The sequence below is a fragment of the Pipistrellus hanaki genome (genome assembly GCF_964339955.1).
Source record: "Pipistrellus hanaki genome assembly, chromosome: 3".
In the NCBI taxonomy this organism is placed as follows: domain Eukaryota; kingdom Metazoa; phylum Chordata; class Mammalia; order Chiroptera; family Vespertilionidae; genus Pipistrellus; species Pipistrellus hanaki.
Window position 1 is genome coordinate 110,587,326 of NC_140505.1, and position 24,514 is coordinate 110,611,839.

Below are 24,514 nucleotides of genomic sequence, written 5' to 3' on the forward strand. Positions count from 1 at the left end.
GACTTAGGATCTTTTTATTTTGCCCAAACCATTTTTCTTTGGCTTATTCTGACACCATGTGTGTCTTGCCGTTAGCATTATTAAGTGAAAAAAAATTTTAAAGTAAAAATATAAGTAATTTAAGGCTTGATGTAATTTACAGGAGATTACTCCACTATAAACCCCCCTCACTTTTTTTTTTTGTTTTAATAGTATTAAGAGGCTTTTGGAAATCCTGCAATGCAGTCTTGATAGCTTTTTAATTCAATTCTTTGCACAGAAATATGACTTGTTTGGAATCATTGCATGTTAAACAGCTTTACTATGGGATGAACCATCAGTAAAAAAATTGTTAATGCTTTAGGAATAGTTTCCTGCCTAGTGCAACTAAGTTCTCCTGAATATTCACTTATCTTAATTTGTCAATTTAAATTAGTCTGAAATAAGGCTTATTTTCTAACTTTATGATACTAACTGAACTTATGCTATTAGTCTCTGAGTATATCTACATAAGCTTTGCTAGAGAGACAAAATGCAAATCATATACTTTTCTTATTGAGGCCCAATACATTAACTTTTTAATTACAGTTTTCCAGATATTTGAAGGAAACCTCCCTTTATTTCCTTCTAGAGTAATTTCTAGGCCACACTTAGGAAGTTTCTTTTAAAAACCTTTTTTCTTTCTCTTAAATGGAGCAGCATACTTGGATGTTTTTCAAATACTGGCTGATACTGCTACCTACATTTTAAGTGACTCTCTAGTTATGGTGACTTTATTAATGATCAGATTTAATGCTTGAATAATAACCTTCAGTTTACCCTATAAATTTGAGCTGAAGAGATTTAAAATCTGTTTCCATTTTATTAAGCTTAAATTTTACTTTTAAACAGCATTCTTTTTGAGTAGTGCTCATTTGCATACACAGAGGGATTAAGGGAGGTCTAAGTAACTATTTTTACTAGAATCAATTGGTTAACATTTTGGCTTCTCATTTAACTGAAATTATATGAGACCTTGATTATATTTTAAAAAGCTAATTTATTAAATAATTAAAGTAGGCATCTTTATTGAAAAGGAAAGTAAGCAAATTTATTTGTTTGATCTATGAGGTATAGATGCCGTCCCATCCCCCCAACTTATCTGAAAGCAGGGTGCCTGGGGCTTCTATCTTTAAAATTCCATTGCTGAATCTTAAATATTTAGCTACTTTGTCTTGCCCTCCCGTAGAGGCCAAAACCCTCATAACATTTAAAATATATGTATATAAATAAAATATAGTCACTAATTTTTATTTGATAAAGCTTTCCACGTGATTTCAAGTATATTAAATCAGCCTAATTAAAAATTATTTATTTTAAGAAGAGAGAATAAATTCTTGAACCACTTCAGGGCCCTTGGAATGCTTCAAAAGCCATCCAAAGTCTTGAAATTTAATTTGGAAAGACAATAAAATATATATATACACACACACACACACCCCTCCCCCCCCCACACACACATAAAATTTAAATATATACTTTTTATAATTATTCTAAAATTTAAACTGTATTAAAATTAAATTTAATATAAAATTTAAATATTAAATTTTATTAAATTAAATTATTAACTACATATTTAAATCAAATTATTAACATGGTTTAAATTATTAAATTAAATTTAAACTATATTAAAATTAAATTCAATATAAAATTTAAATATTATATACTTTTTATAATTATTCTAAAATATATCAATTAAATTTAAAACCAATTAAAAATTTGGTTCAGACCATAGACCATAGAATTAATCCTTGTTTTAAATTATACTATATAAATTATTATACTTTAGAAAATATTATACCATAGGTTGAAATTTTACCACACAGATTATATTTTGAACTAATAATTTCTTCAGAAAAAATACAAGAATTATTTTCTCAAAAATAAATTTCTATACTTTATGCATTTTGTTATCACAGCTATATAATTTCTCCCAACTCAATTTGAACTTTGAACTTTTAAAAGCCTTAAATTTTATTTATTTATTTATTTATTTATTTATTTATTTATTTATTTATTTGAGATTTAAGTAGTTTATTACACAACCATAGCTAACCAAGCAGATGGACCCCAGTTAGAATATTGCACTTGTGCAGGTGTCCCTTGTGCAGGTTAGGGTGAATTAACACCTCTATCCTTTATTTCCACATTTATAAAATAGGGCCAAAGTAATTTTTACTCCATGTGAATGCTGTAAAGATCACAAAAGCCTTAAATTTTAGATGGTAAATTAAATAATGATCATTTCTTAGATTAATAACACCTTTATATTTTTAAGGATATACTTCAAAAGTACAAGACATGTTTAATTAATAGATTTAATTATTTCCTCTAGATTTTTGTATACGAGGCAAACTCAGATTAACATTTCAGTATTTTGTCATTTCAAAATATCTAGATAATTATTAAATTTTATTATTTAATTCAGTAAACTTCAAAGTTCTGAGTTGCCAACTACTCTTGGAAAGCCACGTTTCTGGCTGGCGAAAGAAGTTTTGCCCAGCTGCTTGATGTAAAACTACCACATTTTTTTCTGCTGGGAGAAGGGCAACCAGCTCCCTCCTTCATCAAAGAGCAAAGCCAGTTTCCTGGGCTACTGAACCTTCATTCCCTATAATTATCACCGAAAAAAGCTCCACCACAAATTCTTTATTTTAGATACATCTATTTTATCCATGTTTCAACAGTTTTGAGATTTTAAAGCCGATTATTATTATCCAAGGTATTTTCTTTGGCAAATTCTGTAACAGAGATAACATTGACTTTTAGTGGCCTTAAGGTTAACTTTGGAAAGTGGTTTATTATTATTTATAAACTACCCTTTATTATGGAAATACCAATCTTGTTGCTTAGAACCTGCCTGTATCTTTTCCTTGGGTCATCTCTATCATCATTTTGAGGAAAGAACAGCTTTGGGTTCATTCTATAGCATCCGTAAAGAGATTTAAACTCAGCCCCAAACTATCTAAAATCCAAAATCGGACGGTGTGCGCTTTTTATCTTAAGTTAGGTTTCTGTTTTTGAGTACAGAAATCCCAGATGCATCCCTTAAATTCAGCAAAAATTTTTAAGTGATGGATTGGGAAACAAAAATCATGGTGAAGATGAGACTTTTCTTAGCACTCTGGGGAGTGGGCATCCATTTTACAGGATCTCCACATGTCTTCCCACCCGCACATCCTATTTCCTCTGGGGAAATTCAGTAAATGATCTGGTTGTGTTTCCTTACCCAGTTAAACTAAAGGTATGCTTAATAAATTAATAATAAAAACATTAAACACAAATTACAGATAAAACAGACAAGCAATCACTTATAACACAAGACTTAATAAATCATAGTTCTTTTCCTGAATCTTTTCCTATTCCGCTCTCCATAGCATTGACTGGCCATTAAAGTTATTTTAGCTAAAATCTGCCTGTCCCAAGGCGTCCTATGGTAATAAAAATTACAAAGCATCAGAGAGTTCCTCAGCGAGAGGATTAACAGCTCCATCCTCTCTAGCTGCTAAGTCTTTCCACACAGACTTTTGTTCCTCAATACGAATTAGATATTTTGCAATTTGAACAAGAACCCACATAGTTAAAAAATGACAGTAGTACTCTTTTTCCTTGAGCCTGATTTAATAAAGTGCCTTTTCACATTTCAACTTCTTTATCCTTGAGCATGGAAGCTAAAAATTTACAATGATATTTTTGCCTTTGAAACAAATTCTTCCCCGTTATGGCCTGGCTTGAAACAAAAGACTTTCCTGCCCTCTCTGGTTCGCAAAATCCAAAGCTTGGCATGGGCTTTATGTGCAGTGAATCTCCCCACTGAATTTTCAGTGACCTCACCTTTACCAGTGATCCATCCCCACCTTTACTGGTGATCCTTCACCTCTCCTGGGTAAATTTCCTTTTTTCACTCAGGTGAAATCTTCTCCAAATGTCCTTGTCTCGGGTGCTATAAATTCTGGGGTCTTTCCGCAGCTGCAAGGGTTTAGGAATCTGGAGAAGGGCTGTGCGTAAATTGAATAAAGAGACTAGACATGAAATATAAATTTCTAGTGAAGTGGGCTCTCTGAATCTCGAACCCATAGCTTTTTATTTTCTAGGAAACGCATTGGCCCTTTAGGAATAGGTAAAGTTTGATAAACAGGAAAATATTATCAGGTTAGAATATATGCAGATTTTCACCCCTGCTGAAACCCCAAGATCCATCAGCCTCTTCCTCCTCCTCCTCCTTCTTTCTTTCTTTCTTTTTTTTTTTTTTTTAAAGTATTTTTATTGATTTTTTTACAGAGAGGAAAGGACAGGGATAGAGTGTTAGAAACATCGATGAGAGAGAAACATTAATCAGCTGCCTCCTGCACACCCCACTGAGGATGTGCCTGAAACCAAAGTACATGCCCCTTGACCGGAATCGAACCCTGGACCCTTCAGTCTGCAGGCCAACACTTTATCCACTGAGTCAAACTGGTTAGGGCCCATCAGCCTTCTGATGAACTTGCATAATTATGACCTGCTAGAATTAGCCTCCAGCACATTCTCACTTTGTTATGTGGTAATTTCTTAGTTTTCAATAGTGGAAACAGGATAGTGAGGGCCTTAAATATTTTTTGGTTATCCATTTATAGTACAAGGTTTGTATATATAGTATATGGCTTTTCAGACTTTTTTGACTCTGTGAAAATCTTTCTAATTGGTTTTTAGAGTGGGCTGAAGATGAAATAGATTAACAAAATCAGTGCTAAAAGTTACTTTTTATAAGAAACTAGGGGTCCAGTGCACAAATTCATGCACCTTGAAAGGAACTGTGGGCCTCGAGGTTATGGTAGGCACAGGGGCAGGTCTTGGCCCATCCCCTGCTCCTCTGCCTAGCCCCTCTTGCCAAGGGCCCGGGTCCCCTGTCTGCTGGCAGCCCCACTTCTGCTACCGCTGCTCCCATGAGCTGAAGGCGCTGGCCCTGCTCCAACCTGCAGATGGTGTGGAGCAATTGGGGCTGGCACCAGCAGTTTGTGTGAACAGCTGCTGCTGCCCTGATCACTCCTCAGGAGCAGAGGGAGGTGGAGTGACAGCGACCAGTGCCTGCCTTGGTCTGGTGCCCCCACTCACCTGCTCCACTATCCCGCCTCAGCCAATGCCCATTATGTTCCACACACGCCACCTGGTGGTCAGTGCACATCATAATAACCAGTTGTTTGGTTGTTCCAGTTGCTCCACCATTTGGTCTATTTGCATCTTAGCCTTTTATTATATAGGATCATTATAAATGTCTTGTGAATCTCTGAATTTTGAGGTAGTATGTCATTTAATGTCTAATACTTGTATTTTTTCTGGCTTCAGAAATAATTTTGCTAAGTTTGAAGTGTGTACTATTCAACAACAATGTTTTTTTCAAAGAATTTTGCAAAGCAAAAATTTATTTTTAGTTAACTTAAATTTTTCTGGAAATTAATTCATTATTAACTCTGGCTGGTGTTCCTTGTTTGCTATCTAGTTTCAGCTAGAGTGGTATGGGCTGTGCATTTTATTATTGAGCATTTATTATGGCTCTTCTGTGTGCAAAGACTATTCTAGTTATCATTTTACTGAGCTTTAGGTAGATGAAAGTTAGAGATGAGGTTCTTTATCTTTAGTAGCAATTAGGTTGTGAACCTGATGTAATTTTCCCAATGAAATTTTGCTCTTTTCTTTCTTGATCTTTTCTAGAATGAAGTCATATGTAGAGCTGGGGATGAGGAGAGATGTTGAGAATTTGGAAGCTCAGACTCAGCATATCACCAAATATTAGAAAAAAATCGATGCTCCTCTCTATATTTGTTCTTTATATGATATTAGATATTTGTTTTGGTTTCTGTTTTTTTTCTCTATTATTAGATATAGTGATTGAATTGTAAGACACCGATATTGGTTACTTTGGATTATAGAAGTGCAATTGTAGATTACTTAATTTTATTCATTATACAACTAATCTGAATAGGTAAATTATCTATTTCAAAGAAACTTCATATTGTTAAAACTTCTGTGATAGATATAGTAAAAAAAATGATGTTTTTGTTTGCTATTTTTTTTCCACAGTAAAGTGCTGTTCTTTCTTTAAAAGCTTGTATTTAAATTTTTTTTAAAGTCCTCACACAAGGATACGTTTTCCATTTTTAGAGAGAATGAAAGGAAAGAAGAGAAGATAGGAAGGAGAAGAGGGAGGAAGAGAGAAAAAGAGGGAGAGAGAGAGGGAAAGGGAGAGGGAGAGGGAGAGGGAGAGGGAGAGGGAGAGGGGGAGGGGGAGGGGGAGAGAGAGAGAGAGAGAGAGAGAGAGAGAGAGAGAGAGAGAGAGAGAGAGAGAGAGAGAGAGAGAAAGACATTGGATTGGAGAGAGTCTCATTGATTGGTTTCCTCCCTCACACTCTCTAATCAGGGTGGGGATCGAAGCAACACGGGTATATACATTTACCTTGTGTGTGGGCTGATACTCTAACCACTGAGAAACACTGACCAGGGCAATTTGATTTTTTGATAGCAGTGTTTGCAGAGATTAATGCTGCTTTATATCAGTCATATAGTTGTTGATAGTATGAATCTGTTTATATATCGATATTACCAGCAATCTAGGGTAGCTTATATGTTGTAGATATCTCCTTATTTGGTTGAAGTAAATACCTCAAATAATTCTCGGGCTTATTTAGGTCTGTTTAATAGGATTATTTTAGGCAATTTGCAACAGGGTCTTTTTCCAGTGATGCTAATAGGATTATTATTACAGATGATAATAGGATTATTACAGTGTGTTGAGGCAAATGTGTAGTGAATTGTTCTAGATCTTGGATGCTTGAATTACATCTCAGTGAAGATGTCCAGTAGAGAAGCACTATAAGTTATTGATTAAAAGCCAGAAAGCCTGAGCTAAACTTTTTTCTTCGTTTATTAGTCATGTGAATTTGGGCAAGTTTCTTAGACTCTACCTTGGTTCCCTCTTGTGTAAACTGGGAATGATAGTATATACCATACATTTTTAAAAATAAGGATTATTGAGTCAGTCCTTGTGCTCTGACTGTATTTTTTTGCTCAGTGTTTTAATAGATCTACATTTCCTTTATGGTAACTCCTGGGTATTAATGAATGATAAAATTAGATGATAAAGGTTGAAGTGGAGAAAAAAAAACTCTAGTCTTACAAACTATATCTTTGATGATGGAATATCAAATATTGAGACAGATTGGTAATGGTTGGTATGGATGGTAGATTGCTGGGTGACTAAATAATGTGACCAGTTAATGTGTAGATCTTTTTAGCACCCCTCAAATCATTGTAGTTTAGTTGGTGTTGGTAGAGAGAGCAATGCAAGAGGAATCAGATCAGCATTTTAGCTCTGCTTCTTCTAATTTTTGTTCAATACAATCTTAAGAAATCCTTTAGCTCAAGCATGTCAAACTTAAAGGCTAACATAGGGCCAAATAAACAAGGTTAAAGTTTATGTGGGCCCCAAAAAAACATTTTTTTCATAGAAATTTTCATAGAAATGTATATTTATTTCGATAGAGACATGCTGAATACAAAGGGCTAAAATAAATGAGTAATAGTTAACATAAAATAATAGGACATTTTAATAAAAATTAATATTTTTTCTTGAACATTAACTTACCAGACACTGAATAACTGCACAAATTAATAAGCGAAACACAAACCTATTTTTCTTGTTCTTCGAAGGCGAGATATTTCCTCTTGTGCACACCAAACCAGTCAGTACAAGACTAATGACATGTCAATCAACTGCTAAAATATTCACTGCTAGTATTAGTGGAGAGAAATGGTGTGCCTGCACGTTATGCACGTAAGGGAAATATAGTGATCAGTCATTAGTGAACGTTGTAGTTTGTTATTAATACTATGTATAACGGGATATTGTAAAAATTAAGTTATGAAATTTTTATTAAAATGTTTCTTACATACTGTTATATTGGCTGGGACACAAAACTATTTGTTGTGGGCTGTGAGTTTGACATGCTTGCTTTAGCTGCTTTGAATCTGTTTTACCAATAGAGATAATATTTGTTCTGAAAGTGAGTTGAAACTATAGAGCACTGTATCCAAAAGTAAAATTTTTAGTTAAAAAGACTAAACATGAGATAATACCTATAGAGATCTTAATACAGTATTAGGTACAGTCAATTTTCAATAAAGAATAGCTGATAATACTGTTCATTATTATTGAGGACACATCTATTTATGTGTTAGCCTCGACCTGATTACTAATTAGGTTGTTAAATAGTTTATGAATATATTGTTAATATCTGCTTTGATCCCACCCACTTCTGTTTATGTTTCAGACTCCTGGGAGAGTTGGCTCTCAAGGCTCTGATTTAGATTCATCAGCAACTCCTATTAACACAGGGGATGTCAATAATGAAAACTCTTCAGAGGTATGAAAATAATTTGTCAATATTATTTAAGGGAAAATAGCAAATATTTGGAGTAATGAGTAGTAATTTAAAATTTCTTGGGAAAAGTTATTATAGATCTTTCCTACAAAGGAATGCAACTTTTGAATCATACTTATAGACATATACTGCTACTTAGTTGTGAGAATGAAAAATAATATTGTGACTATCTCTTCATTGCTAATGTCCTCTCATCTTAATAAAGACATAAAACTAATAAGTATAACACAGTTTATAAAGAATTCTTGATTAATAACTATCTAGTTATGTGTTTGTACTGTCATGAACTGCTGAGCTAATGAAAAATTATCTTTAAAATTTATAGACTGTCTTTGTAAGAACTTTTGTTTTATCTTCTGTCTTTGTAAGAACTTTTATTTTATCTTTGATAGCTTATTAAAATTAACAGAAAGAAAATGTCTAAAAAAGAAATAACTTACATTTTTGAGAAACCAACCTTAGTAGCTGCTTTATTACAATTATCTTTTAAAACAAACAATATTTGCACATTATGGAGAAAGAATAAAGGAAAGAGAAGAATACAGAACCACCTGTAATGCTGTCCCTAAGAGATCTATACATATTCTGCTCTGATAGCTTTTGTTAGTTGACCCTTTCTGGGTGCAATGGTACCACCCACCTAATCCCCTTTTCTCTCTTTCCCCCTTCTCCTCTTGGTTAAAGAGTCTCTCTCTCGCGCGTGTGTGTGTGTTTTTATGTGTGTTTTTGGATGTATTTCTCTTTCTAACCATTCATCTCTGTGTTGTTTTTTTTCTCTCTCTGACCATCTGTCTCTTCATTTGTCTTCATGTACTGTATATATATCTATAATGATAAAAGCATAATATGCTAATTAGACTGCATAGCTGGACGACCTTCCGGATGTCCTTCTGGGCGAGGGCCAAGCCTCTTGCATGAATTTTGTACATCGGGGCTGTAGTATTTACTATAATATAAGATTGTGAGAACAAGAAGTAAAGTATCAAATAAACTTCATTAAGAACAAGTTTAGCCAAACCCGGTTTGGCTCAGTGGATAGAGCGTTGGACTGCGGACTGAAGGGTCCCAGGTTCCATTCTGGTCAAGTGCATGTACCTTGGTTGCAGGCACATCCCCAGTGGGGGATGTGCAGGAGGCAGCTGATCGATGATTCTGTCTCATCGACGTTTCTAACTATCTATCCCTCTCCCTTCCTCTCTGTAAAACAATCAATAAAATATATTTAAAAAAAAAAAAAAAAGAACAAGTTTAAGGAAACGTCTTTAAAAAAAAACTCCGAACTTAAAGTGCCCAGCTATAACCCTGGAAAGAAATCTATTAATAATTGTTGCCCAGCCAGTGTGACTCAATGGTTGAGCTTCAACCTATGACATAGGCGGTGGGGAACTGAAACTCAATACTTAGGTATAATAAGCCAGCCCTGCCCTGTTTCTTGTGGAAAAGAGGGTTGATTGGCTAGAGGACCTTATCTGCAAGAGCAGAGTGGGGAGGGGAACTTGCAGTTAAGCCATTTGAAGCCCCTCCATTTCACATTTGTCAAGGCAGCACTTAATATTGGGCCTTAATTTTAGGCCTCACACCTCAATCAGATATATAATATGTGATGTTGATATTTTTTCTCATTCCATGGCTTGTTTTTAATTTTGTTAGTGGTGTTTTCAAGGAGAAATTTTTAATTTGGGAGAAGTCTAGTTTGTTAGCGTTTCTTTTATGATTAATACTTTTTGGGTCCTTCTATGATTTTTTTTTTTTTTTTAAACTATCACACGATTGCAAAGACTCTCCTATGCTTTCCTCTGACTTAAAAAAAATCATTTTAGGCTGTACATCTAAATCTATGATTTCTTTAAAATTATTGTGTATGGTGTAAGATAGTGGTTGAGATTTATTTACTTATTTTTATTTTAAAAAAATATATGTTTTATTGATTTTTTACAGAGAGGAAGAGAGAGGGATAGAGAGTTAGAAACATCGATGAGAGAGAAACATCCATCAGCTGCCTCTTGCACACCCCCTACTGGGGATGTGCCCCCAACCAAGGTACATGCCCTTGACCAGAATTGAACTGGGACCCTTCAGTCCACAGGCCAAACTGATTTCGGCTGAACTTTCTCTTACATTTCTTTAGTTTTTTTTTTTGTTTTTTTTTTCTAGGAAGCTCTAGGAGGCAACTTAACCTAAATTATTCTTTTTGTTTTGTTTTCCTTCCCTTTTTTTTTTTTTATTGATTATTGTATCACATAATTGTCCTCATCCCCCCAATCCCATCCCAAACCCCTCCCTACATATGCCCTCACTCCCGCCCCCTCCCTCCCCGTTGTCCATGGCCCCTGGCCAGGCCCATATGCATGCATACAAGTCCTTTGGTTGATCTCTTCACCTTTACCCCCACCCCCTCTACTTTCCCTCTGAGGTTTGAAAGTCTGTTCGATGCTTCTCTTTCTCTGAGTCTGTTTTTGTTAATCAGTCTATGTTGTTCATCATTTCCTCTAGATGTGTGAGATCTTGTGATCTAAGAAATACCCTTGTAAGACCCTAAACTGAGAAAAGCCATAATGGTTATGCTGTCAGGCAAATGAAATCAGTCTGTAGTGAGTTCCTTTCTGGACCAACAGTTCTTTTGAGTCCCAATTTCAATGTCAAATAGTTCCTTATGTGTACATGTCAGCCATGCTATTTCACATCTGGTTGGTGGCCAAACGGTGGTGATGCAGGTCTCTGGATTGGTCCTGGGCATCCTTCAGCAACACGCAGCTGCTGTCTGCTGGCATGGCGAGGTGTCGTCAGCATCTTCCATCTCTGAATTGTTTCTCTTCTGTCTTCATGGCTGGAGCACTTCTGTCTATTCCTCTCTGTTACAGGATTCCAGATGGTCTCGGAGTTGTGGATATATAAACCACATTTTCCCATATGGTTATTTTAGTGTTATTTGTTGAAACTTTTACCTTTTCCCACTGAATTAAATTTTTACTTTTTGAGAAATCAATTGACCTTATATATGTGGCTGTATTTTTATGTTCTTAATTCTGTTTCATTGATATTTATGTATATTTGTATATTTAAGTCAATACTGTCTTGATTACTGTAGTTTCATAGTTAGTCTTCAAATTTAGATAGTTTAAGTCTCCCAATTTTGTCCCTTTCAAGTTTGTTTTCACTCTTATGTAACAGGTTCTTTACATTTCTTTATAAATTTGAGAAAACTTCTATTAGGATTTTGATTAGAATTATATATAACCTACAAATTAATTTGGGAGAGAGAAGTTCATCTTAATATTGAATTTTCTAATTGTTTCACATGATTTAATTCAATTTCTTTAATTTTACCCAGCCATATTTTATAGTTTTTCAATGTAAAAGTTAAATATTTTATTAAATTTATTAATTGGTAATTTTCATTTTTTTATGTTAGTGTAAATAGTATTTCTTCTAATTTTATTTTTCTCTTGTGTGTTTCTATAATATAGAAGTACAATTGACTTTTGTATGTCTATCATTTATTTTATAATCTGGCTAAATTAATTTATTCATTCCAATAGGGTTTTTTTTGGGAGTTATATTAGGTTTCTCTAAAGAATAGCAGAACCAATAGGTTTATATTTGTGCTCTCAGCACCTTGGGGTAATGGATGGAGCACAGTAATCATTTTCAGTAAATATTTTTTTAAAAGGAATTTTGATTTCAACTGCATTTTTTCTTTTTTAAAATATATTTTTACTGATTTCAGAGAGGAAAGGAGAGGAAGAGAGAGAGAGAAACATCAGTGATGAGAAAGGATCATTGATTGGCTGTCTCATGAACGTCTGACAGAGCCCACAACCAAATCATGTTCTCTTGACCAGAATCAAACCTGAGACCCTTCAGTCCATAAGCTGATATTCTATCCACTGAGCCAAAACGGCTAAGGCAGTAAATATTTTTTGAATGAAGAGTTGAGTATTTTATGTGAAAATTTACAGTGAAGAAACCAGAAAGGCATAAAGCTGTGATAGCAAAAAAATGCAATGATGCCTTCTTTTAAAGAACTATTATTTTGTAGTTCTAGCACTTGGGACTGTAGTTGTCTGAAAGACACACCTTTTATTATTTAAAACAAGAACAACAACAAAACCCCTGAAAACCTCCAAAATTGAATTCATGTTCCTCACTTTCATCTCCTAGCTAATCTCCTTTAAGAGTTGTTAACAAGAGGAACAATGACATTAATGATAGTCAACATTTATTAATGTTTTCTTTGTTACAGGTGCTATGATAGCATTTTGTATGTATTATGTCATTTAATTCTCAGGAAACACATATGAAATGGTTTATTATTATCACATTTAACAGATGAGGAAATTGAAGGTCATAAAATCTAAGAGTAGTGTGAATCCATGATTCAAACTCAAGCTTAGCTGTTAATTGCTACCCTGTCTTGCCTTCCACTTTGGAACCTTGTTTGCAGTTTTCCTTTACTTTTGTCCTAAGTGGCATTAGTGATTTAAGGAACATCCTCATCTCAGTTCTTAATGTTGTCAATGCCAATGCTCATTATTATCTCTTTCCTAGATACTCAAGCCATGACAATACCTTCTCTAGCTTATTTTCAAGCAGAATAATTTTACCTGAAATGTTAAAATCTTATCCATCATTTCTTTAAAAAAAAATATTTTTACTGATTTAAGAGAGGAAAGGAGAGGGAGAGAGAGATGAAAACATCAATGATGAAAGAGAATCATTGATTGGCTGCCTCCTGTATGCCCCCAACTGGGAATGGAGCCTGCAACCCTTGACCCTAATTGAACTCGAGACCCTTCAGTCTGCAGGCCAGCACACTATCCATTGAGCCAAATTGGCTAGGGCTTGTTCTTCATTTCTTACCAGAAGTGCCTATCTTCTCAAAATCTTCATTATATTTTCACTACTTAACTTTGGCCTTGCTGAGTATTTCAGATTTTAATTTCCTATCTTTTCTTCTAGTCTTTAACCTTTCCAGGCTTTATTTTCTTTCCATTCTCACCATACATTTAATGACGATTGGTATTAGGGAACACTTACAATGTCTCAGGCACTTTACTAAGCATTTTATGTACTACTCAATAACTGTAGAGAATGGCTACTAATATCTGCCCCCTTTTATAGATGAGAAAACTGGCAGCAAGTAAAGTAAACTGAGCTCATATAGTCAGCATAGGTTGAGGCTCAAATCCACATCTATTTTTGATAACCAAACTCATGACATTATAACTTTTATAACCTTTGTTCTTCACCACTGTCTTCATTTTGTTTACTTTTCCCAATACTGTTAATTTCTCAATTTTCTTGTCCTTCTTCTCTTCCTATCTGACAGAACCTTAAACTATAGCTCAGTGTACCAGTACACATTTTAAAATACAGATATTGTGAGGTATAAGAAATTTGGAAGATTGTTTTAAAATGATATTATTTGGCTCAGAAAAGTAGAATAAAGGGTCACCTACTGGGAATTATGGATGTAGGCAATAAAGGGATCTCAGGCTAGGGGAATATGATGAAGACAAAATTGCTTTCATTATAAGAAATTTTGTTTAATGTATTATATCATTTAAAGGTATTTGTAATACCTAGTAGATATCTCTTGATCTAAAATAAAAGGTAATTGCTAATAATAGCTCTCAGATAAGTAAGGATAAAGTGTCATTAAAAAACACTAATTCAACTAATAAGCAACTTTATGTGTTTATTTATTTTTAAGAAACTTTATTATAATAAAAAACGAATAAATGAAAATTTAAAACATAAAATAACTAATTTTAGAAGGCCTACTTTTAAAGAAATATAGATCTTCCACCTTTTGTGTCATTAGTACCTAAAATTTTTATTTACATATTCTAAAAGAGATAATACTAATTATTTTCCTGTTATGTGTATCTTTTATTGTTTGTATTTTGTTTTATAAAACTTTTTATGTATATCCTCCTAAAAGTTGTTATTTCACAGGGTTTCATCTGCCCGTTATGTATGAAAAGATGTATAACTGCTATTGATTTGTCGGAGCATTACCAGAAAGTGCATGCAGAAACTGAAACAAGAGGACAGGAACTTCTTAATGACTCCAGTGTTACTGTGGGTCCTGTATATTTTGTTTTAGCAGCTTGGTTATGGGTTGCTCAGAATAGCTTTGTTTTTCCTTGTCTTGGTGTTGCTTAACTTTTTATGCTACATGGGAATATGGATTGCTTTAATTATGCATGCCTTAAAGAAAGTTCAATAATAAAAAGAGGCTCCTGGGAAGTTGGCTTGGTTTCTCTTACTGGGTGCAACTGTCTTTTTGTGAATCTAAAACAAATACATAAGTTTAAGTTAATTTCTTTGTATAAATTTTGTCATGAAATTTGAAATGTGTGGATAGCATTGCAAGCTTTATCTTTATTACATAGTTAATGCTCTACTAATGAATGCAGTATAATTTTTTTAATCTTAAATAGAAAAAGGACTTTACGTGTGAGCTGTTACTGTCTTTTTTTTCCAAATAAATTTTTTGGATTTTTCTTTTCTTTTCTTTTCTTTTTTTTCTTTTTCTTTTTTTTTAGAGTGGGAAGGGGGACAGAAGAAGGATGGGAGGGAGAAACATCCATGTGAGAGAAAAACATCCATTGGTTGCTTTCGGCATGTTTTCTGAAGACTGGGGATTGAAACCACAACTTGGGGATGTGCCCTGATTGGGAATCAAACCCACTACCTTTTGGTGTAGAGGAGGATGCTCCAACCAAGCTACACTGGCCAGGGGGAGCTGTGACTCTCTTTATTTGGAAAATATATAGCAGAACCTGAATTTTCCCTGACCTGAGGGAGATGCCAGATTCCACACTCATTAATAGTGGACCGTTGAAATGTTTATCGGTAGTGTGTGGGCTAGTGCATATCTAAGGCTGGGAGTAGAATCCAGTGAGGGGAAGGAAATGTCCTTGAAAAAGTTTCTCAGATGATCCTGATATCTTCTATAATAAAAGCCCAATATGCTAAGTGTCCAGTCGGCTATTCAATCAATCAAAGTGTAATATGCTAATGATACACTAAGGCTGCTCAACTGCTCGTTATGACATGCACTGACCACCAGGGGAAGATGCTCAGACTGCAAGATTAGCTTGCTGCTGGGGTCCAGCCAATTGGAACTGAGCCAGATGGGCTGGACAAGCCCTGGAGCTCTCTGATGGTTCCTCCCTGGCTGACCAACCTCCTGCATCTCTCCCTGGCCCTGATCATGCACTTGTGGGTTCCCTTGGCCTGGCCTGTACCCTCTTGCAATTTGTACCCATCAGAGGATGTCAGAGAGCCGGTTTTGGCCTGATCCCGCAGGCCAGGCCGAGGGACCCCATTGGTGCACGAATTTGTGCACTAGGCCTCTAGTATATTATATATTACTGTGTTCTAAAAAAAGAGAAACATAACTTTTTTTTACTTGCTTTGTTTACAAATCTCACAAAAGAATGAAATTTTTTATCCTATGAAAGACAAAAAAAATTCAGACTTTTTTTTTCTGTGAGACAGTTTTATATATATGGAAATGATCTCACCAAACATTCACTTATTTAACATATTAATAAAGTACCTCTTAGTTGCCAGATATTTTGGTAGGTAAAGAAGACAAAATGGTAAATAAGATATGATTTCCACCCCAGGAAGTTTCTATAATAGATTTTATTTGCAAAAAGAGTGCAATGGCTATTTCAACTTGAGGGGACCTAGAAAAACTTCCACCTGGGGACAATTAAATCAGACATTCTCTAGGGTGATGGGAAAAATATAGGAGGACATATAGGAGGACATCATTTAATTAGTTGAAGCATTGTGAACAAAGATAGAAGCCTAACCCATTCTTGGGACTCTGCTTAGCATTTCACCAGTTGTCTTCCTTCCAGAATGAATGGGTTAACTGTTCTTCTTTATGGGTTGTCGAAATCACAAGTGACAGTTTCACTCACCTGTCACTTAGATAAGAACTTTCCTTTTAATTCAAAGGACATTTGGTATGTCAGGGGTACCATAAGTATTAAGTTCTTAGCTGTAATGAATCTGAAAAAGGATTACAGATAACTGAAATATGAGAGTGAAAATATTATTAAGAACTTCATTGTTTTTAATCGAGTAAACTGTGTGTAAGGATTGGTTAGTTTTTTTTTTTTTTTTTTTTTTTTTAAGTTAGTGAGAATTTGGAATGCTTAAGATAAATAAATCTAGCTGGCCATTTTTAGTGTTTTATTGTTTGGTAACAGTACTTTTGTGGAAGTACCTCAATCCCCTTGAAAATAGTTTAGAAAAAATAAGTAAAGGTAGAGTCTCTTAATGTCCAGAATTAGTATCACAAAGTCCTTGAACTAAAGATCATGCACTCTGTTCATGGGCTATCACTCAGACATTCATTCTGAGCTTATTTTACTTTTATTTTAAATGAGTGATGTGGTTTTAATAAACTTTTTCTTAATCTTAGCCCTTCCTAACCATGGCAGGCTAGAAATAGCATACAAACTATTTTCATAAAGATCATTGAAAGACAAGACAGGGTGTAGGAAAAACTGTAAAATGTGGGTAAAGGAATTTAAATAGTCTTGCCAGAATTAAGAGTGGATAACACCCAAATCAGTGATTAATAAGTTATGACTTTGAAGACACCAAGGGAAGATATAATATTATCTATTTAAGAAGGTGAGGAAGTATATGTAGTTTAGAAAGATGTATTTTTATCGGTAATGTTTAAATATTGGAGTTTTTTTAGTTATTTTAAAATATATGCTTTTATTGATTTCAGAGAGGAAGGGGGAGGAAGGGGGAGAGAGAGTGAGAGAGAGAGATGTATCAATGTTGAGAGAGAATTATTGATTGGCTACCTATATCCTGCATGCCCTCTACTGGGGATTGAGCCCATAATCTGAGCATGTGCCCTGTCCAGGAATTGGACCATTACCTCTTGGTTCGTAGGTTGATGCTCAACTACTGAGACATACTGACTAGGCTGGAGTTTTATTTAAATACTAGGGGCCCGGTGCACAAAATTTGTGCATGGGGACCGAGTTGGGAGGGGTTGTTGCTCAGCCCAGCCTGCACCTTCTCAATCTGGGACATCCCTCTTACAATCCAGGACTGCTGGCTCCCAACTGCTCACCTGCCTGCCTTCCCGATTGCAACTAACCACTTCTGCCTGCCAGTCTGATCACCCATAACCACTCCCCTGCCAGCCTGATTGATGTCTAACTGCTCCCCTGCCATCCTGTTTGCCCCCAATTTCCCTCTTCTGCTGGCCTGGTCTCCCCTGCAGGGTTGATTGCCTCCAACTGCCCTCTTTTGCAGATCTGGTCTCTCTCAACTGCCCTCCCTTGCAGGCCTGGTCTCTCTCAACTGCCCCCCCTTGCAGGCCTGGTGCCTCCCAACTGTCCTCCCCTACTGGCCATCTTGTGGTGGCCATCTTGTGTCCAAATAGGGGCAGGATCTTTGACCACATCGAGGCAGCCATCTTGTGTTGGAATCATGGTTAATCTGCATATTACTCTTTTATTAAATAGGATAGAGGCCTGGTGCATGGGTGGGGGTCGGTTGGTTTGCCCTGAAGGGTGTTCCAGATCAGGGTGGGGGTTCCCTTGGGGTGTGGGATGGCCTGGGCTAGGGGCGTGTGGTGGTTGCAGGCCTTCCCCATACCCCCCCCCCAATCTGGAATTTATTTACCTTTTACAATTGAAACTTTGTAGCCTAGAGCAGAGCCAAGCCCCCTGCTCACTCCTTGGCTGACACCATTTCTGTTTGGTTTTATGTATCTTCTATAATTGCAACTTTGTAACCTTGAGTGGAGGACTAGGCTATCCAGGGTGTGTGGAAAGCTTGGCTTCCTCTATTGTCTGGGAAACCCAAGCCTCTCAACTGTTCTCTGTGGTTGCAGCCATCTTGGTTGGGATTAATTTGCATACTAGCTCTGATTGGCTGGTGGGCATGGCTTGAACAGAGTGATGGTTGATTTGCAAATTACTCTTTTATTAGATAGGATGCAAGCTCTAATCACATGGAAAATTAACATGGGTGGAATATTTTTAAAAGTAAATATATATTACTGAATTTCTAAAATTTATCTTCAAGGATGAATTAGTTCTTTCTGAACTATTCACCTGGTAATATTTTGAAACTCTAAGAATGTATGGCATACTTCAATGTGACCTTCCCTTTACCTGCTTTCTGCCATACTTAGAGCCAAAAGTTAGTAGAGACAAGTCAAAAAGCCAAAATTCTGAAGATGAAAGTTGGGATGTGAGTTCTCTGAGGGACACTCTAATTCTACATATTGGCAGAAGTTGAGACAAAAAAGAGACATGACAACTGAATATTATAGGGGTTCATGTCCTGTTACACTAATGGCATTCCAGCTAATAGGTATAGCAGAAGTTATAAGAATGCCAAATTAAACATAATGCAGAGCCATTAGAAACATGGTGATAAATAAGAGATGGTTTTGAAGAAAGAGCATAACACCAGCTAGATTAGCGCAAAAACAGAATGTTCAGTCATTAAAAAGGTAGTGCTGAGTACCAAATATCTCTGGTTATTCTGATGTCCAAAGACACATCCTCAGTACTATTGTCTTTGCTCATTTTAGGAGTTTTTTAGGGGGTCACTGCATGCATTCACCTGTTGTGTCCGTCATTCACTCTGGCTCTGTGACCAGAACACATCTGTTTCCCAAGCACAGCATGACTGTCTATTTTATACCTCTTTATGCTTCTTTGTTCCTGCTCCTCCACTTGCTTAGAATGCCTTTCTTTTCTCACAAGTAAATATTATTCATTCTTTAGTACCTAATTTTAATGTCTCATATATACATATATTATATGTGTCTGCGTATATTTATATGTGTGTGTATATATATATATATTTTATAAAGCAAAAACTGCTGCCACAGGCAGAGTTGAATATTTCTTTCCATTTGTTTGTGTAGTTCTTCATATATACTTGTGTTATAGCATTGTCTGGTAATGTATGTCTATGTTTACATATCAGCCTCCTCAATACTGAGTGAGCCTTGATTCTGCCATATAATACACATAAATGATGTGAAGATATGCTGTTTGCATAATATCCAACAAAGGAATAGCATTTTTATTTATTTATTTTTAGTTTTTACATGTTCAGAGTACTTATTGCTTAGCTCAGTCTTTCCCTTGGAAGGTTTGGTAATCTCTGCAGAACCATTAACTTATTCAACCTAAAAGATGGTTGTAAGGGCTTTCTTTTTTTTTTTTTTTTTAAATATATTTTATTGATTTTTTACAGAGAGGAAGAGAGAGGGATAGAGAGCTAGAAACATCAATGAGACAGAATCATCGATCAGCTGCTTCTTGCACACCCCCTACTGGGAATGTGCCCGCAATCAAGATACATGCCCTTGACCAGAATCAAACCTGGGACCTTTCAGTCCACAGGTCAACGCTCTATCCACTGAGCCAAACCGGCTTTGGCAGGGCTTTCTTTATATCTTGTAAACTCTAACCAGAATAGATAGTGATATACCTTTGTATAAAACCAGAATTTGGGATCAATATCATAAATTATAATTTATTTAATGGCACCATTATGTGATTAAGACACTGGACTATATTTTTTGTAATATTAAATACTATTTTGAAATCTTTTTCTGCCCTTTTCTATAGGGTTTCATATGTCCCCAGTGTATGAAATCTCTTGGATCTGCTGAGGAACTTTTCAAACACTATCAGGCAGTTCATGATGCTGGTAATGATTCCAGTCATGGAGGCGAGGCTAACCTTGCTCTGAAGAGGTAGGTATAGTTTAATAGTTTTGAAATGCAGTATCATTGTTTAATATAATAATTTAACAATGAACATAATTTAATAATTTAATCTTAAATAATTAGTTTGTGAAAATAGTATTTTTATATTATTTAATTTAAATCTGACCTCCTTTATCATGGCCTCCTTCCTTTACTGTTATAATCTACTGGAGGCCCAGTGCACAAAATTTATGCACAGGGATGTGTGTGTCCCTCAGCCCAGCCTGCACCCTCTCCAATCTGGGCCTCTTCAAGGGATGTCCGACTTCCCGTTTAGGCCCGATCCTAGCCTAAACGGGAAGTCGGACATCCCTCTCACAATCCAGGACTGCTGGCTCCCAACTGCTCACCTGCCTGCCTTCCTGATTGCCCCTAACTGCTTCTGCCTTCCAGCCTGATCACCCCCTAACCACTCCCCTGCCAGCCTGATTGTCCCTAACTGCCCTTCTCTGTCCACCTGGTCATCCCTAACTGCCCTCCCCTGCAGGCCTGGTCACCCCTAACTGCCCTTCTCTGCAGGCCTGGTCCCCCCCAACTGCTCTCACCTGCAGGCCTGGTCCCCCCCCCCCCCCCCAACTTCCTTGTAGGCCCTGTCACCCCCAACTTTTCTACTCTGCTGGCCTGATCACCCCTAACTGCCCTTCCCTGCAAGCTTGATCATCCCCAACTGCCTGGTCCCTTCCAACTGCCCTTCCATACTGGTTTGATCACTCACACCTGCCCTCCCTTGCAGGCCTGGTCCCTCCCAATTGCCCTTCCCTGCTGGCCATCTTGTGGTGGCCATCTTGTATCCATATGGGGCAGCCATCTTGTATGTTGGATTGATGGTCAATTTGCATATTACTCTTTTATTAGATAGGATAGAGGCCTGGTGCATGGGTGCGCATTGGCTGGTTTACCCTGAAGGGTGTCCCAAATCAGGGTAGGGGTTCCTTTAGGGCACATGTGTCAAACACACGGCCCGCGGGCCAAATCCAGCCCGCCAGGCCTTGCAATGTGGCCCGCACCGCGCTGTCATCACTGCACTCTGCTGTCAGTTTATGACATGGTCAGTTTATGACTGTTCAGTAAACCATTCGGCCCGCAATTTAGGCTGGATTTTAGATTTTGGCCCCTTCTCTGATTGAGTTCGACACCCCTACTTTAGGGCATGGGGCGGCCTGGGTGAGGGGCCTGTGGTGGTTTACAGGCTGGCCACGCCCCCCGGTGACCCAAGTGGAGGCCCTGGTATCTGGGATTTACTTACATAATTGAAACTTTGTAGCCTTCAGTGGAGGCCAGGGCTGGCCAGGGCGGGCAGGAAGCTTGGCTTCCTCCATCGCCAGGGGCAATGCAAGCCTCCTGCTTGCTTGAGCTATATGGCCGCCACCATATTTATTGGGTTAATTTGCATACTCGCTCCTGATTGGCTGGTGAGCATGGCTTATGGGTGTAGCGGAGATACCGTCAATTTGCATGTTTCTCTTTTATTAGATAGGATTCTGTCCTTGACTAGCAATTATACCAGCATCTACAGCATGGTATATAAATTATGTATTAATGAAGATTGTATTATCAAAAGAAGGTTAAATTATATTTCATATATTCTATTTAATTCGCTTTGTTTAGAAGATTTTATAGCAAATTGTTAAAATAATGAATTTAGTTAATTATTAAAAAAATTTTTTATAATTACCAATACAACAGTAAGCACACACATATACATTCTGCATCTTGGCAATTTTGCCTGACCATTTTAAGAAATAAATTAAACTAAAATAGAATTACTTAACACAGTATTCAACAATATAACTGCTTTTCTTTTGCTATTGGTAAGAACTCTTGTCTTATACCCTTATAAGGAAGATAGCTTGATTTTATTCTACTTGTAAAATAATTTTTCTTCATGCTTTTATTAAAAGAAAAAAAAAAGATGCCTCTTTAATTTGCTATAACACAAAGAATACCACATAAAGGAAAAACATTATGATCACTTAACTGTGGTTGATAGATATTGTAGAACTATAAAATATGACTGTTTTAACATATTAAAATATTTGTAAAACCAGTGCTTCTGGGAAGTATGAATCTTCCCTTTACCTGCTGGAAATGTTGTTCAGTATTTTTATGTATGAGCTAATAATTTTGGGTACATTTCTTTGGTCATTTGTTAGGAAATAAATATAAAAAATGTACTTAAAGCACATTATAAATTTTTAAAGCCTTTTATTGATTTTTAGAGAGAGATGAGAAGGGGAGAGAGAGAGAGAAAGAGAGAGAGAGAGAGAGAGAGAGAGAGAGAGAGAGAGAGAGAATTGATGTGAGAGAGAAACATTGATTGGTTGCCTCCCGCCCTTATGTAGGAGAGATTCCACAACTTAGGTATGTGCCCTGACTAGGAATCAAACTCACAACCTTTTGGTGTATGGGAAGAAGCTTCCAACCAACTGAGCCACCCAGCTAGGCCCATATTATAAATATTTTTATATTTGATATAATTTATCAGAGCTGCTTTTTCAGCTATGACTTAGATAGTGCTCAGTATATGAACTTTCAGCATAAAAGTATCCACAGTTTATCCTCATTTTTGCTTTTTAACTTTCATTCAACTTTTAACTCATCAAGCCCTGGATTTTGCCTTACCATTCTCCTGAAACTGCTTCTTCAAAGTCCAAGAGTAACCTGGATTATTTTCAGTTCTTATTGTGTGAGCAGAATACATTTTTCTTTACCTTCCTAGGTTCTTTTGGCTGTCCTAATAATTATTAAACCGACTTGAGACAGATTAACAAGAGAAAAAATAACCAAATTTAATTCCAAATATACACAAGAGAGTTAGATATCCCACATACATAAGATATTCATAGATGGAAAGTAAAATTAGTTATATATGTCATTCTGAGCTACAAATGAGATAAGGTGCCTTAAGGTTTCAGAGGGGAGGAAGGTCATTCCCAGGATAAAAAGAGCAGATGTTGAATAATTAGAAGTTGCCCTGCCCTAGGTTCTAAAATGTTATTTTTGGTGATAACTCTTACTCTTATTGTGGGCAAGGCCCCAATTTAAATTTTTTAAAGGAAAACTGAAGATTTTCTTAAGCCTGTAAGACCTCTATTGCCTTCAGCTCAAAGTAATCCCCATGCAAAAGTAGCACATCTTGGGGAGGCCGGTTCTGAACCCCTCCAGTACGTTGACTTCTGTTTTGGTTCTCTATAGCTTTGTAAAATTCACCCATAATTTAGTGGTTTAAAATTATAAAGTTTATTACTCTGATTCTGTGGTTTGACTGGATGGTTCTTCTGCTTTACGTGATGTAGATTGAGATGCTGGGCAGCCCAAAAGATCCAAAATGGCCAAAAATTCATTGCTGGGAGTTGGTGTGGGATGCGGGCTGAAAGCTGAGCTGGGCTATATGTCAGGGCCTTAGTTCTTCTTACGGATTTCTTCGTGTGACTGCTTGGACTCACAGACCAGCATTTGCGTTCTGAGAACGAGCGTTCCAAGAGGCAGTAACCAGAAGCTGTCAATTTCCTTCAGGCCCGGATTCAGAAGTGTCAGAGCCTCAATTATCCCACATTCTACTTATTGGTTAGAGTAGTCACAGGATTACTCTAAAATCTGAGGGTCAGATTTAAGAGGCTAAGAAGTAAACTCTGTGACTGGAGAAACAGCTTCTGCAAATATGAAGGGAAGAACTTGATGACAGCCATCTTTGTAGACCACTACCATAATCTCTTCATAATTTAGTTTTGCCGACATATTATTTTTCTTGCTCTTTTTTGTGTGCTCATTTTGCTCTATATCCACATTGTGACTTCCTCCTAAACTACCGAACTTTTCCATATATAAGACGCTCCCATTTATAAGATGTCCCCTCACTTTTCCAACCCAATTCTTGCGTCTTCTACCATGGCAAATTAATAATGGCAAGGAATAAGGAGAATTTCTTTTTTTGCTATTTACAATCCAACAATGGAAGATATGTCCAAACATCCAGAGGGGTAATACCAAAAGTATTTTATCATGGAATCTCTCCTACATAAGGGCCAAGAATTGTCTTTGGCTTACCATTCTTTGTCATACTGACTCTTAGATGAGGAAAACAATGTGAGAAGTTTCCACAGGAAAGAGCATATCAGGCTCAAGGAACAGAAATAAGTCAATGTTGCTAGAGCTAGTGAATGAGGGGTAGACTGATAAGGCAAGGACTAGGTGGTGCATATTTTATAGTCCTTGTTAATGAATTTAGATTTTATGCTAACTCCAATAGGAAAATATTGATTCTTATTTTTGGTAAATTAATGGGAGATTT

At 36.4% G+C, this 24,514-nt stretch overlaps 1 protein-coding gene across 2 annotated transcripts in view; it reads left to right on the forward strand.

Annotated features, from left to right (window-relative positions):
* The window catches only part of EEA1 (early endosome antigen 1), a 134,964-nt gene that overhangs the window by 20,523 nt on the left and 89,927 nt on the right, over positions 1–24,514 (forward strand). The window contains exons 2-4 of one of the 2 annotated variants that reach the window (XM_084880321.1): positions 8,325–8,417; positions 14,394–14,519; positions 20,084–20,211. In XM_084880321.1, coding sequence (XP_084736447.1) covers positions 8,325–8,417; positions 14,394–14,519; positions 20,084–20,211 — 347 coding nt within the window. The remainder of the gene's footprint in view (positions 1–8,324; positions 8,418–14,393; positions 14,520–20,083; positions 20,212–24,514) is intronic. The other variant, XM_084880322.1, reaches the window with a different exon arrangement.